The sequence below is a fragment of the Hemitrygon akajei genome, chromosome 3 (genome assembly GCF_048418815.1).
Source record: "Hemitrygon akajei chromosome 3, sHemAka1.3, whole genome shotgun sequence".
NCBI classification, from domain to species: Eukaryota; Metazoa; Chordata; class Chondrichthyes; order Myliobatiformes; family Dasyatidae; genus Hemitrygon; species Hemitrygon akajei.
Window position 1 is genome coordinate 38,990,273 of NC_133126.1, and position 16,150 is coordinate 39,006,422.

At 39.0% G+C, this 16,150-nt stretch overlaps 1 protein-coding gene across 4 annotated transcripts in view; it reads left to right on the plus strand.

Moving 5' to 3' along the window:
- mdga2a (MAM domain containing glycosylphosphatidylinositol anchor 2a) overlaps positions 1-16,150 on the plus strand; it is a 904,971-nt gene that overhangs the window by 341,398 nt on the left and 547,423 nt on the right. For all 4 annotated transcript variants that reach the window (XM_073039625.1, XM_073039626.1, XM_073039628.1 and 1 more), the window contains exon 4: positions 14,660-14,856. In XM_073039625.1, the coding sequence (XP_072895726.1) occupies positions 14,660-14,856 (197 nt within the window). The remainder of the gene's footprint in view (positions 1-14,659; positions 14,857-16,150) is intronic.

Sequence of the window (16,150 nt, forward strand, 5' to 3'; positions counted from 1 at the left end):
CTGGTGTTAAAATCATGACAATTGTTGGTGATGAATGGATGAACTGATCAGTTTTAGCAGATGAACAAAATTCTGGTGAAGGTAATGAAACAATTGGCATTTTACCAGGCTGTTATTATGGTCTCATTATTCATTTATTAAGTCAACAATACATCATTTTTTAGTGCTAATGAGACTGCTTCACCGACCTGTGTTAATGACAGAGAACGTCACGCTTTAGCACATAATAAATAAAACCTCCTAAAGTTTAACTGTTTTTCAAATGTTAACTGTTGAGCATTTGTCATAAATATATAACTGTCATGAGAATATTTCTCTTTCCCTTAATAAAAGTGTACTGTTTAAAAACTCTGGAATGGTTAACAAACTTGGAAACAAAAGATGGATTTCAGATGAGAGAGAGAGATGAGTTTTGATGGATTAAGAGTTGATTCTATTTTTCTTTTGACTTGGAAAACTCAAGATCCAGAGCATCGTGAACCAAGGATACAAGAGGTATTCTGGTTCATTGGAAATGCTACAAGTGCAGTATGGAAGAAAATGTACTCTGCTTATTGTGTACAACAATTGTCTTGTTCCATCAATGTTGATGCCCATAAGCAGGAAGGTTGTTCTGGCACATATCATTCATCTGCAAATGGATGCAAGAGAAAGGCTTGGTATCCTTCACCTCTAACTTTTAACCATCTGTTCTATTATACTTTTGTTCTCACTGGCATTGTAAAGTATTGTGCTAACTGCTATGCTGCAGTGTTGCCATTGAACTTGTATTGCTGGATCACTACCATAAGAATAATTTTGTCATAATCAATATCCCACTGTACTTCCTAAGAATGAGGTGTGGGTTGTGGGAGTATAGAACTTTTCAAACAATATTGATCTATTTGATTTCTAAGACAACTAGCAGTACAGGGGTAAGTTGCTGTCAGTGGGGAAGAGTACAATATCTTCGATTGGCGCTCCTTCTGATACTTAATAAGATGCTCTCCACAATTCAAATTTCAAAGTAAATTTATTATCAAAGAAAGTACTGTATATGATATACTATCTTCAGATTAATTTTCTTGCAAGCATTTACAGGAAAATAAAGAAATACAATAGAATTTATGAAGACTATACATCACAAAGATCGACACACAGCCTAAGTTCAAAAGTAGATAAACTGTGAAATTAATTTTTAAAAAGTAAATAATTACTACTGAGAACGTGAGTTGCAGAGTCCTTGAAAGTGAGTCTATAGGTTGTGAAGTCAGTTCAATGATGAACATAGAACATAGACATTTACAGCAATTACAGGCCCTTTGGCCCACAATCTTCTGCCAAGCATGTAACCTATTCCAGAGACTGCCTAGAATTTTCCTAGCACATAGCCCTCTATTTTTCTAAGCTCTGTGTACCTAACTAAGAAGCTCCACGCACACTGATGTAAGTGATGTTATCCATGCTGGTTCAGGAGCCTGATGGTTGTAGGGTAATAACTATTCTTGAACCTGGTGATGTGGGACCTAAGGCTACTGTACCACTTGCCCAATGGTAGTCATGAGAAGTCAGCATGGCCTGGATGATAGGGTCCTTGATGATGGATGCTACTTTCTTGTGGCAGTGCTGCTTATAAATATGCCCAAACGTGGACTATTTGTAAAGTTTTCTGGTCCTGGGTATTAGTGTTTCCATACCAGTTTGTAATGTAACCAGTCAGAAGATGTTCCACTGTGCATCTATAGAAATCTGTCAACATTTTAGATGACACGGCTAATCTTCGTAAATTACTAAGACTGCAGAGGCACTGTCATGTCGCCTTTGTGATGTCAATTAAATGCTGGTCCCAGGACAGATACTCTAATATAATAATACTGAGGAAATACTGACCCACTCCACCTCCAATCCCCTGATGAGGACTGGCTCATTGACCTTTTCCTCTTGTAGTCAATAATCGTCTCTTTGGTTTTGCTGATGTTGAATGAGAGGTTGTTTCCATGGCAGCATTCAACCAGATCTTCAGTCTCCCTCCTATATGACGATTTGTCACTACCTTTGATTACAAGGCTTACTGTATTTCTGAAAGTTCAATCACCTGTTTCCACCAATGTCTGTAAGGTAGGTCATTTTTCGACTTATCACATCATTCTTCTTTAAAACCAAAATTAATCACTGGATTATATTTTGTGAAATTTATTGTTTTGTGAAGGCAGTGTATTGCAATGTATAAGAACAAAAACTATAAATTACAATAAGAAGTATATACATTAAATAAGCTGTGCAAAACGAGAGGGAAAACATAGTGAGATAGTGTTCATGGGTTCATTGTACATTCAGAAATCTGATGGTAGAGGGGGAGAATCCATTCCTGAAATGTTGAGTGTGTACCTTTAGGCTCCTGTACCTCCTCCTCGATGGGTGTAATGAGAAGAAGGCATGTGCTGGGTGATGGTGTCCTTAATAACCAATGCTGCCTTTTAAAGATGTCCTCTATGCTGGGGAGGCTAGTGCCCAAGATGGAGCAGCAGAGTTTGCAACTTTCTGATCCTGTGCAATAGTCCCTCCATGCCAGACAGTGAAGCAACCATTTAGAATGCTCTCTCCAGTACATCTGAATAAATTTGTAAGTGTCTTTGGTGATATACCAGCCCTCTTCAAACTGCGAATGAAAATAACTGCTATTGTGCCTTCTTTATAAAAAAAATCAAAATGTTGGGCCCAGGATAGATCTTCAGAGACGTTGACACCCAGGAGCTTGAAACTACTAATGCGCCATCAATAACTCTTGGAGACATGAGGCGAGATATAGGCGAGATATAGGCTTTTATTGGCTGGAAGAAAGAACAAGCAGCAATTGACCACCACACTGCATCCTGGAGACTGAGGCCGGGGCGGAGTCTCCAATGGCCTTTATACCGGGGTCCGTGGGAGGAGCCACAGTCAATGGGAGGAGCCACAGGGGCAGTCAGTGGGGGGGCGTGTCCAGACAGGTATATGTAGTTCACCACAACTACTCCCCCTTTCCACCCCTAATCCTTCAATGAGGACTGGACAAAAATAATTCCTTATTTACTGCAAGCTCTATGTTATGAAACATGATTTAAAATGTGTCTAAATATTGTCATGGCTTGCTATTTTCTGTAATTGGACCAATTTGCTTGTACTAGAGGATTTTAAATGTAGAATGTTAGTTGGTACCCATGTTCCAGCCAACAAATTTAATAGATGAGGTTAAAACAGGAAAAGTTGCAAATAATGCATTTTGTTCCAACCACTGTTGACTTGTACTGCAGGTGAAGCCTGTTTAAAAAGCACATTACAGCAAGCAGTCTATAAATGAAACTTAAGTAAACACCTTCATGAACTGCAAGAAACAGAACTTGTGACTGATATTCTGATAAAAACAGGACAACTTCACCAGGAAAATGGGGACTAGTTCTTGCCAATTATGTTCACACAGTCACTTACAGCAATGTAGTCTTTTACGTGTGATTGACAGGAGAATTCTAATATCTGGATTAAAATTAAGATTGGCGGTGTCACGATTTGCAGCCTTTTATAACGTTCTTTTATTCACCCACTATCACTGGCAAGGCCAGCATTTAATGATCATCCTGACTGGTTTTGAACCCAAGAGCTTGCTGGGCTATATCAAAGTGCAGTGAAGAATGAAACACCACTTGTTTATGTTGTTTGGATTTACATATTGGTTAAATGGGATTAGGATGACAGATTTCCTTCCATGGCATGCATCAGGGAATCAGATGAGTTTTATTGACTATCACCATCATTGACATTGGTTTTCATTTCAGAACAGTGGCATTTAAGAGGCTTTTAGATAGACATATGAAGACAGGGATATGGATCCTGTGCAGGCAGAAGAGATTTAGCTTAATTTAGTATTGTGTTTAGCACAGACATTTTGGCTGAACATCTTATGCCTGTGCTATACTATTCTACTTTAATTAATACAGTTTAAATGTTACATCTGCTACATTGGATTTGAGCTTGATTTTGAATTGTTAGTCTAGTCTTTTAGATTGCCGGTTACCACGCTTCCCATATGTGTTTAATTAAGTATTATAAGTAAGTATATTTATTGCTCAAAAATTTTATGAGGCCTTGAGTACATTGACAGATGTCTTTCAGATGTGTAAAAAACAAAAATGCTGGAAATACAGAACAGATCAGAGAACCAAACACAGTTAACATTGCTTTTTTTGTCTTTATATCCGATTTCTATCTTTTTTTTTCAGCTCTTCTGTTACTGCATCACAGCAGAATTCCTTTAGAGCAGGGTTTCCCAACCTTTTTTATGCCATGGACCCCTACCATTAACTGAGGTGTCCATGGACCCCAGGTTGGGAACCCCTCTTTGGAGCAATGGAGCCCTCTTTTCAGGGAGATAATTTAGTGAGACTCCAACTTCTCTTTTTTTGAAAGGTTTTATTGATATTTTGAGACGTATGATAAAAATTTCTGTAACTTTCCTGAACTCGATTTCCTTTACCAGCTTTATAACTTCTACAATTTTCCATAGGCTTCACTCTTGCCCACTCTCCCCATTGCAACACTCTGCAGAATTTATTGGTGACCAGTTATTTCCTCTTCCGCCCTGCAGCCTTCTCCTAGAGTCTGGTGTTGCCTCCTCTCTCCTGTAGTCTGGTGTCTCGCCCTTTCTTTCTGTTCGTCTCCAGTCATTCTTCCTCTTCACTGCAACTCTCCAGTTGTTGATGTTTCATGGGCAATTTTTTTTTCGCTCTTCCGTTTCTTGTCACTTCAATTTCTACTTGACTGTAGGAACTGACTTCCCCATTTGAAGTAGAAGTGAATGGCACTTTATATCATAACTCATCAATAATTGTTTGAACTGAATTGTTCTGGCTATGGACCCATTTTTCTGAAATGTCTTGTAAAGACAGACCATGTATTATTTCAAAAAAAGAGCACAATTTCTCTATTAACTGCTCATGCTCGACTTTAGTCTCTCTGAATAAGTATCACTGAGAGCCAAAATGTGGCCCATTCCTTCTTCACAGTGATTCTTTCTGTAAGCACATTGGAATAGTCTTGCCGGTCACGTCCCTATCTAAAAATATACTTTAGAATGTTGTGCCTAAACAGTTCTGAAATGCATTATATCTGCAACCTTAATTGGCAGATTATTCATGTTGTTTGTGAAGAAATTACTTCATGTAGTAGTGACCTGTGTTCAAATATATTATCCCTTGAGTACATAATCATACATTTGCTTCAAAGTTTCTACCACTGTGAAAGGGAAATCATCTTCTCTGATTTGTACAGTAGGAGTCCTGTTGTTTGTTATTTAGTTCTTTTTCACGAGTTTGGTTCAACAGGGCATCAGGATGATGATGGGGAAATTTAGTGTTGAAACAAATTGTAGGGGATTCTCTGAGGGATTGGGGAGAGACAACCAAGGTGTTCAGCCAAAGGGATTTGGAGTGATAAGAAGAGTTTGCAAGAGGGCCTTAAATTGGAGAAAGAGATGAAAAATCAGGAGTTTATGAAGGGAATTCCACAACATGGAACTCAAGACAGGAAGTCTTTGACCATGCAGCAAACAGGAACTAATTGTCAGAAGGAAGGGAAAGTGCAAGGGCTGTGATCATACCACTGGAGAGTTACAGATCTAGAATAAGGGTGATGATGCACCATCAATAACTCACGCTGAGACGTAGGAAGCGAGGTATCGGCTTTTATTGACTGGAAGAATGAACAACACTACATCCTGGGGAATGAGGCAGGGCAACAGGCCTCAGTCGCCTTTATACAGGGGTCTGTGGGAGGAGCCACAGGAGCAGTCAGCAGGGGTCTGTGGGAGGAGCCACAGGAGCAGTCAGCAGGGGGTCTGTGGGAGGAGCCACAGGAGCAGTCAGCGGGGGTCTGTGGGAGGAGCCACAGGAGCAGTCCAGACAGGTATATGTAGTTCACCACAGGTGATGCCAGCAGTAGGAATAAGAGGCTTCGGGGACGAGGAGCTAATGTGAACCAGCATAAAAAATGGAGCATTCGGCAGTGGTTATAGAGTCTGTGTGCTGATGTTTATGAATTATTTCATATGAATGGTGACCCTGGAGAACATTCGTATAGTCAACACTGGTGGTAGCAGTAACATAGTGAAGGGTTTTAGCAGCATAATGTGATGGGTAAATCTGGGTAATGTAGTGGTGGTAGAAGCAGGTGGTGTTTGTTAAGCAGAGGATGTAGGGGTCAGAATATGAATTTGGAGAGAATGCAAACAGTTTGGCTCAACTGATTTCGAACAGATTTGCTGCTTTCCTGATTGGATTTTCTTCAAAGCCTTGGAAGTTCTTTGATCGCTAATATTTTCTTGGTCTGTCTATTGAACTGGCTCCTTCACGCTGTTTCATTTGATCGAAGGATTGAAATGGCAGATGAATAATGTTAAATATCCCCATATGCAAATAATATTCCAAATGGAATGCTGCCTCAAAGTTGTTTGAACAAAGAGTAGTTCATCCAAATAAATTGACAAGAATCAATTTTAAAAGCAAGATCTAATTGCCTTGTGCAAATAATGCTGTTAAATTAAAGAAATCGGATCAGAAATAATGGAAGGAGAGACTCAAACAATTAAATGGGAGACACTACTGTTAAGTGAACTGATCTATTTTGTGCATGATTAACTCTGAAATGCATGCATTAATAGCTAAATAACTACAATTACTATGAATAGTATCGTCTTTATCTAAAGTCACCGTAAGTCATCCATGTAATGGATGTGAAATGTATTCTAATTGAAGAATTTAGGTAATCACTTTCTCCCTGCCTCTTCCACTTGAGCTTATTTTTGTTGTTATGTACAATGTCCTGTGTATGTTACTCAAAATGGCTTCTTTGGTTTGTTAAGAGTAGGAATGCTTCTTTGTCTGATAAATGTTTCTCTCGCAGTTGTTTAGCTTTAGACTTGCTGATATGGGGATTGTATTCATTTGTTAACCAATGGGGAATGTTATTTTGTCTTGTGAGGCTGGGAACTTGGGGGGGGTGTGGATTTCACGGTCTTTTGAGGAGAGTCGAGAGGAAGATGCCGAGGAAGGTGGACGTGCGCTGCACTGCTTGGTTGACCACCGGGGGTGGTCCCAGGTGCAAAGACGTGGAGGTCGGAGGCAAGCGACGAGGGGTCGAATGGTTCGATGGTTGAGCTCCAACGATGTGCACTAAACTGACTGAACTTTGATAAGTTGGCGCCTTTTGTTTTTTTTCTTTCCTTTCATATATATTGTATTGCCTAGTACTCTTTTAGTTTTAGTAAACTCTTTAAAGTGTATTTCATAACGGTATCTGGTGTGAATTTGATACTGTGTGCGGGTGCGAGGCATAAACTTGATTCTCACAGCACCTGCGTGTACGGGAGGTGGGGTTGGTGTGTGGCTGGATCTCCTTTTCCCCTAGACATATACCAGCCTGTTGGTTAAGTGTTACAGTTATAACTGTCTGCCTACTACAAATTGATCTAATCTCAGATGGTTATGCAATACAAGGCAGAGTCTTGGCTGTGGAAGAGATAGCCTCAGAACAAATGAGGAGGATCTGGAACATATGCCAGGAATCTTCACACCTGCTGAAGCAATTGTGTTGTTTTCCCTGCCCACAGGGGTCGAAGTGTGGCTCATATTATGAAATTGCGCTGGTAGGGGAGTGGTGAGGAGGAGTGAGTTTAAAAGCAATATGTGGGCAAGATGTTTTACACAGAAAGTGGTGGTAGGCACCTGGAATGTGGTGCTGGAGTGAGTAATAGGTTCTTGATTAATCAGGGCATCAAAGGTTATGGAAAAAACACAGAAAAATAGGGTTAAGAGGGATAATAATTCAGCCATGATGGAATGGTGGAGCAGACTCAATAGGCCGTATGGCCTAATTCTGCACCTTTGTCTTATGAACTTGTGGTTTTAACTTAAGACCTTGATCCATAATTTCTTCCTTTCCTTCTTTGTTTCTAAACTAAGTGATCCTTCATTGCCCATCTCTTTTTCCATCTCCATGTTTGCTCACCTTAGTGCCTGATTTCACTGTCCATCCTTAACTTGTTCCGAAGTATGAATTCGCTATCAATATTCCCACTGCACCACCAGGGCTTTTTATGTGGTCTCTTAATTCCTTTGTTCTCAGCTGTATATAGGGCACTTTTATTCCTTTCTGTAATATTAGATAGAAAATGCTACCTCTGCAGTGTAAGTCCCTTCTGTAAAGCCCACTGAAATACATTTGATGTCTTTCACTCTCCTCTCTCTTCCATCCGTGGCATTTTTTCTGATTTTATAACCAATTTTCATCAGTAACAAACCATGTGCCTTTCTCTACTCTCTCTGATGGATCCTCCCTACTCATTCCTTACACGTGCCTTCTGAGAACCTTCTCACAGAATCTTCCTCTCATCCTTAAAAATCGTCAATGCTGCTTCTTGCTCAACAGTCCGGACAATGCTGAGACCAGCCTCTTAATCACACTGTAGATGGGATTGGCAATCAAGAAGTAGATAAGACAAAAATGGAGTTTCAAAATGCAGCACTTACATTGCAACTACAGTTTTGCATTGTCACATGTTTGATTTTATGGCTATAATATAGATAAGGCCAGACAATGGAAAAATGGGTAGCATTTAATGCTGTCACTATCAAAATGCAAAGAACCTTGATGGGCATGAAGCTTAAGAGTCGTGATCAGTATAAACTCCAGGATACTATTAGTATACTGGGTAATTTATCTCTTGAGTTGATTTTGACAACGGCTTAGTAGTATGGGTATTAAACTGTCAGTGTACTCAATAAATTCAAAGTGCTGAAAACAATGAAGAGTTCATTTTTATTATGCCTTTATTGCACATTTAGCAAGAAATAAGTTTTAACTAATTCCATGGCAATTTAATAATAAACAACAGTACCTTTAGTACAATTTGTGAAGATTGCGCTGCTATCAACCCAGTTCATAAGTGCCATTACAAAGAAGGCATAGCATTATAACCTACATAAGTGTCATTACAAAGAAGGTGTAACAGCGTCTCTACTTTCTTAGAAGTTTGCGAAGATTCAGGATGTCATCTAAAGCTCTGATATCCTTCTATATTTGCGCAGTAGAGGCTGTTTGCGTCACAGCCTGGTATGAAAACACCGATGCCCTTGAATGGAAAATCCTACGGAAAGAAACGGATCACAGGTTAAACTCTCCCCACCACTGAGCATATCTACAGTGAGCACTTCCACAGGAAAGCAGCATCCATCATCAAGGGCACCCACCATCCAGGCCATGCTCTCTTCTTGCTGCTGCCATCAGGAAGAAGGTACAGGAGCCTCAGGACTCACACCATTAGGTTCAGGAATAGTAATTACCCTTCAACCATCAGACTCTTAAAACAGAGGGGATAATGTCATGCAACTTCAAATACCCCAACACTGACCTGCTCCCATAACCTATGGACTCACTTTCAAAGACTCTGCACCACATGTTCTCAATATGTATTGCTAATTTATTATTTTGTTTTTGTTTTTGCTTTTGTATTTGCACAGTTTTTTGCTTTGGTTGTTCATCTATCTTGTGTGTGGTTTTTCATTGATTCCATTGAGGTTTTTTTGTATCTACAGTGATTAATCCACAAGAAAATGTACCTCAGAGTAGCATATGGTGATATATATGTAGTCACAATAAATTTGAACTTTGACCTTTGGTTGTGAACGGAATGGAAGGAGTCGCTTACCTCAGCACAATCTTCTTGAGCTAACCCTCTTCATTTGCTTTATCCATAACCATCTTTTCATCAGAAGTTTGGAACAGGGCTCTCCGCTAATGAATGTACAGTACTCAGCGCAGGACTTAGCTTCTCGAGAGTTGAAGTAGCCCATGCTAACCTGTGGCAACATCTAGCTAGCTTTCAGATTTAGGCTGACAAGTTGGAAAATAAGCTGAGCTAGTGGTCAAATGCACAAGACTGTATGTTGCGACATTGAAAATTAGGGAAATCATCGACCTTTAAAAAGATAATGGAGAGAATGTAATGGAAAAGAACCAAGTTGCAGAGTTGTTTGAGAAAAAAACCGATATGATATTCTAACTCAAAAAGATATCTTTCAGAGTGGGTGCAGGCAAGCGAGGCAATTGGACCTTTTGTGCTTTGTTTCTATGATTGTAAGCACCAAATAACATAATACAATGTGTACAATGTGCACATCAACACGTACAAACAAGCTGGAGGAACTCAGCAGGTCAGGCAGCATCCGTTGAAATGAGCAGTCAATGTTTCGGGCCAAGACCCTTCATCAGGACTAAAGAAGGAGGGGGCAGGGGCCCTATAAAGAAGGTGGGGGGAGGGCAGAAGGTGAAAGACCAATCAGAGGAAAGATCAAGGGGTGGGGGAGGGGAAGCAAGGAGGGGATAGGCAGGAAAGGTGAAGAAGGAATGTAAGGAGAAAGCACTATGGGTAGTAGAAGAAGGCAGGATCATGAGAGAGGTGATAAGCAGCTGGAAGAGGAGACAGAGTGAAAGTGGGATGTACATTTGTACGTGTTGATTTGACCACAGCATCTGCAGAGTACTTTGTGTACAATGTGCACATCTTGGTAGTTAAGGTGCTGGGTCAGAAATCTAAAGTTCTGCACTCATGATCTAGAAACTGAGTTGAAATCCCATAATAAACACAAGAGATTCTCCAGGTGCTGTATATCATTAGCAGGACACACAAAATGCTGGGGAAACCTAGCAACTCAGGCAGAGACTATGGAGGGGAATTTCTCATTAATGCTCACGAAGGGTCTTGACCCAAAGAATTCACTGTTTATTCCTCTCCATAAATGCTGCCCAGCTTGCTGAGTTCCTGAAACATTTTGTACATGTTGCTCAAATCCCAAAATGGCTCTGTTGCAGAGTTATTTGGAAAGAAAATATTAATGATGTATCTATTTATCCATTCACAATCATTCAAGACCCCACTCCCTGAAGGATAAGAACTCCCAGTGTTCTGAACTTGCAGCAATACTAAGTTCAGTGGTATGTTCAATATTTGGGGCTAGTGTTCAAACTCTATGACACTATTTTACATAAGTAGATGGATGGGAGAAGTATGGTTCAGGTGCAGGTCAATGGAGTTAGGCAGAATAATGGTTCAGCACAGACTAGATGGGCTGTAGGGCCTGTTTCTGTGCTGCAGTGTTTTATGTCTTTTTTAAATTTGTGTTTGAGAGTCTTTAGGTTGCCATCAGAGGGATTATTACTCAATGGCATATTTATTTAAAGAATAGATGATAAAATCTCTAAATTAATATTCTCAGAAGCATTTTAGCAATCCAATTTAGATTGTGTATATTTCTTTGCAGAATGAAATTGGGGAGGCAGAACCTTTCACATGCGTGTACAGTGAAGGAATGTTGATACATAATTCTGAAACTAATTTATGAATAGTCCAGCATCCATTTCTCGATTAGATAAAGTAGAAAGATACAGGAGGCCAACATTATCAGAAGTTAATGAAATGATAGAATGAGGTGATGAAGAAATTGGAACTTTAAAAATAAAATGTGTTTTGTTTCAAACACGTGTAAAACTGATGCAGTGATGCAGCAATGTTAGATTAGTCATTCATCTTATTTCTAAAATGGGAATTTCAAATCAATCTAACTGTAATGTAATATTTAACTGATAGATATGCACTGAAAACTTTCCCCCTGTGTATACTTCAAGAATCTTTTCAAGGGAATCAAGAAGCTTTATTCAACTCAAACTAGAGATTTGAGTTATTTTTATGACTTTATTGTATTTTTATAATTTATGGTTTTATTAATACATTACAATCAATTTATCCATATTTAAAGTTAGAATTTCTTCTATGGCTGATTACTTTTAAAAACAATCTGAAATGTCAATTGTACGCTTTCCATCGATGCTGCCTGGCCTCCTGAGTTCCTCCAGCATTTTGTATTGAGTCAATCATGTTGTGACTTAGTAATTACCAGCCTATTTTTCTAATCGTGTTTTTCTCACCTTTTGTAAGTGTCATATTTATTTTTGATGTACAATCACTTTCCATAAGATTTTAATTGCATTTTTTTAAACACGGAACCTGATGCCCAGGATGTATTAGGAAATAAGGCATTCAATTATAGAGCAATTTTTGTTATGTTTTCTGCTATTATTTTCTTAAATCTCTGAAGTGTAGCATAAGCAAACCAATTGGAGGATGATATAATAAGTAAAAACATTTTTTTTAATCTCAAGGATTTCTTCTTTCATTTAATGTTGCAATATTATGTGTTCCAATTTCATGCATCGATCACCAAGGTTTTGATAGATCAATGAAACTTAAGGTTAAGCAATAAAATATTCATTGCCTTACAATAGTTGTTCAGCTCGTGTTGAAACCCTGTTACTAGGATAGCCTGGCTGCAGTCTGTTTTCCAGAATTGCAATGAGCTTCTTGTCTAGATATTGCTGACCAAAACATACCTGGACTGTCTGCCTTACATTGTGCAAGAATATGATATAAAGGATCTCAATTTATTACATAGGAAAGTGATGGTGCTTCATCTTCCAGCAGCATGAAACATTGCAGTTAAATGAGGTGCAGCCTGACCAAGGATTTGTAATTAGACTTCTCACGATAGGCTGTGCCAGATCGAAGTGAAACCTGTGATTCCTGTGTAATGAGGTGAACACTCATCTCTTTAGCATGCTACTTCATTATTGGAAGAAGACAGTATTCTATTTTTAATATACTGTACTGTCATGAGTATTGTGCATTAGCCATCAGTCTAAACTGACTTTCAATGACTTTGATATACAGGTATTGACCAATAACTAAGTGTTTCAGCTGCAAGTTCTTGTTTGCCAACTCTCTGCAATTATTATCTGTTTCCTCTGTTAAATAATTAGATATGCTAAAAAGTTACGCAAAGTCTTTTATCAATCATAATCAGCGATACATTTTAATTAGTCTGAAATGTAATGATTGCAAACAAGGCTGAAAAAACAATTCTAGTTCTTATATGAATGCAATGGTGATGTTATTCTTCAGTAAAAGCTTGAATTAGATGTCTTATGTCGTATATTTCTCTTTTATTCTGATTTTGCAATTTGGTAGTCTGTCCTTTCAGCCTAATCAGAGCATTTAAAATTATCAAACAATTTATTATCGACTTCATTTTTCACACTTTTCAAAAACTAACTACCAGCAGAGAGATTTGAAGTAATCACTCCCTCCTCTCTTTTGTTTTGGCTGAAGTAAATTGTCATCACTTGAATGAGAACATATAATTTAAGTCTCTAATGTTTTCCAAATCCTCTATTTGAGTTCTTCTGTGTTTACAATCATACTACAATCTGTTGTTCCCATAAATTGCATCTGTATTGCCCTGATGTTGGCTTGGATTCAGTGTTGGATCTGCAGTCGGGAATCAAAAAGCATAGGTTTCAGTGACTGCAGTCAATTTAATGGTGGGACCTGGTAAACCTTTTTGGAACCAGTATGGTGACCATTGTCTGCCAAGCTGAGCAACCGTCTGGATACAGAGGAGGATGATGTTCACCACCAACTATTGTTAATAGATTTTAGCTGGGGAAGGTCTGGGGAGCACATCAAGAGGGCATCAGATTATTTAGAAGTCTGATCTTTAGAGATACTAACAGGCTTTCTTGCTGAGCCAATGGGAAGTATTCCTGCTATTGGATTTTAAACTATTGCATACAACAGTCCTCATCTCTTTCTTTAGTTGTTAAGGTCCCTGAGGTCCAAGATATTTAACTGCTAGAATCAGAAAGAGTAATCGAAAGAATAAAATTCAAGATCTTGCTAGTGAGAGAGAGCCTGTCTGAGATGTTGAAGTGTTGGGATGGACAATAGTTTTTGATGGACTCTAGATCATAGATTGCTTGCATGCTGGGTGGTGGGGGACTGATGTTTTTGCTGCTGCTTGTGCCTGGGAGGGGAGTGGAGGAGCGTGGCTTTGAGGTTGTGACGTTTTCTGTCATTCATTCTTGGTTTTTTTTAATTTCATGGATGTCTGCAAAGAGTAAGAATTTCAGGTTGTACACTGTATAAATTACATTGAACCATTGAAGCACTGTTTCATCACTATGCATGAATGACCAAACTATCTCCTGGGAGTACATTGGCCAATTACCCCTTGTTCGAACTGAAAAAATGGATAAATTCAATTTGAGATGGGCTCAGTTTAAGACTTCCTTTAAATGAGTCCTCTCATCTGTTTTAAGGCATAAAATTCTGCACAATATATCCAGATTATACTGGTTTTGCATATGTACGCTCATGTTAGAAGGCATCATATTTAGTTTGTACCATCATAGTTTGAATTTTGCCAATAGCATTCTAGTAGGATACACAATGGCAAATTTGATCAGAAAGGCAATGGAGTACCTGATACAACATTGATGCATCTTGGACATTCTTTCATAGCTACAAGATTCAGGAAACTACTGCTATCTGGGAATAGATTAGTGTGAATTAGTACAACTCCTCCTGTCTATTCACATGAATCATACTGATGAATATATAAAGAAGTTGTGGAAGATTAAAATCAATTGCACATCAAAATCCTCTACCTTTGAAATCAAGACTATTACCTAAGATTTAAAGTTCACTTACAATATTAGAAATGGTTGATAGTAAACTTCAATTTTTGTTTGTCTTTTCCAGATTTGGACGACCCTGTGCTGACAGTACATCAGAGTATAGGTGAAGCAAAGGAACAGTTTTACTTTGAGAGGACTGTGTTCCTTCGGTGTTCAGTCAATTCAAATCCACCAGTCCGATACAGCTGGCGTCGTGGAAGGGAAATTCTGTCACAAGGATCAGACAAAGGGGTGGAAATCTATGAGCCATTTTTTACCCAGGTACGTTTCAAAATTTTACTTCTATGGCCAAAGTATTTGAATATTCTTTCACTAGCAATGCTGTGGTGGACATAATATTCCAGTTGAAACTAGTGGCTGATAGACACACTATTAAATCTCCATCAAAACTACTTTAGTATTTCATTCTGGGTCTCTAGACCAGTGCTCCCAGCCCAGGGCCCCCGGTCACTTTTCTTAATGGTATTAGTTGATGACATAAAAAGGGTTGGAAACTCCTGCTCTAGACAATTGTCTGTTATTAGCTAACAGTTTAATCATATGAAACTACTGCAAAATATAGTGTCATGGTGCAAAGCAACAGCAAATTAGGTTTCTACAGACTAGAGGAGCATTGCAGTTTCTGCACAATTTTCTATGAGTCAGAAAGCTGTGAGTTTAAATGGCATTTCATTCACCTGAGTGCGAAATTCTCAGCAGACACTCCAGTGCGGTGCTGAATGGGTGAGAAAGATGAGACCTGTAACTAAATCTCTATTTGTGCTTAAATGTAGATGATTCATAAAAAATTATGATAGACAAGGAGTCCATTCAGACCATTGTGCATGCTGTGATTGGAAAGAAATGTTTCCCAACCTGTTCCTACCTTCCAGCACTAGGGCCAAGGCCCTACAGGTCACGGTTTTCCGTACACATCTATATCCTGCTTCCTCTTTCTATTTTGCTTTTAGACAATGAGTACCAATTCCTTACCATCCTTTGGATGGAAGATGTTTTTCTTCATCTGCCCTTTAACTCTTCCAATAAATTCAAGCTATACCCTTGATTTTGTCCATTCTGTTAAAACTCTTCTTGTTTACTCCTTCCAAACTCCTTCCTGGCATTATTTTAAAGATGAAAATATATCCAGGCCAATGTTTCGCCATCAGACAGCAATGCATAACAAATAAACGTTCATCTACCTGCTGAACAGAGCCTACTCCCATACGGATAAGCAGGGCAGCACTGTGAAGATCTGTGTTTTTTGATTTCTCAAGTGCCTTCAATACCATACAGACCTCATCGCTGGGGGAGAAGTCCCATTCAATGCAGATTGGCATTTCCATTGTGTCCTGGATAATGGACTACCTGACTGGCAGACCACAGTCTGTGCAGCTTCAGGGCTGTGTATCGGATATGGCTATAAGCAGCACTGGGGCCCCACGGGGGACTGTATTGGCTCCCTTCCTGTTTACCCTGTATACCTCGGACTTTAGGTACAACACAGTCATGTCATCTGCAGAAATTCTCTGATGATTCAGCAATAGTTGGGTGTATTAAGGGAGGACAGGAGGAT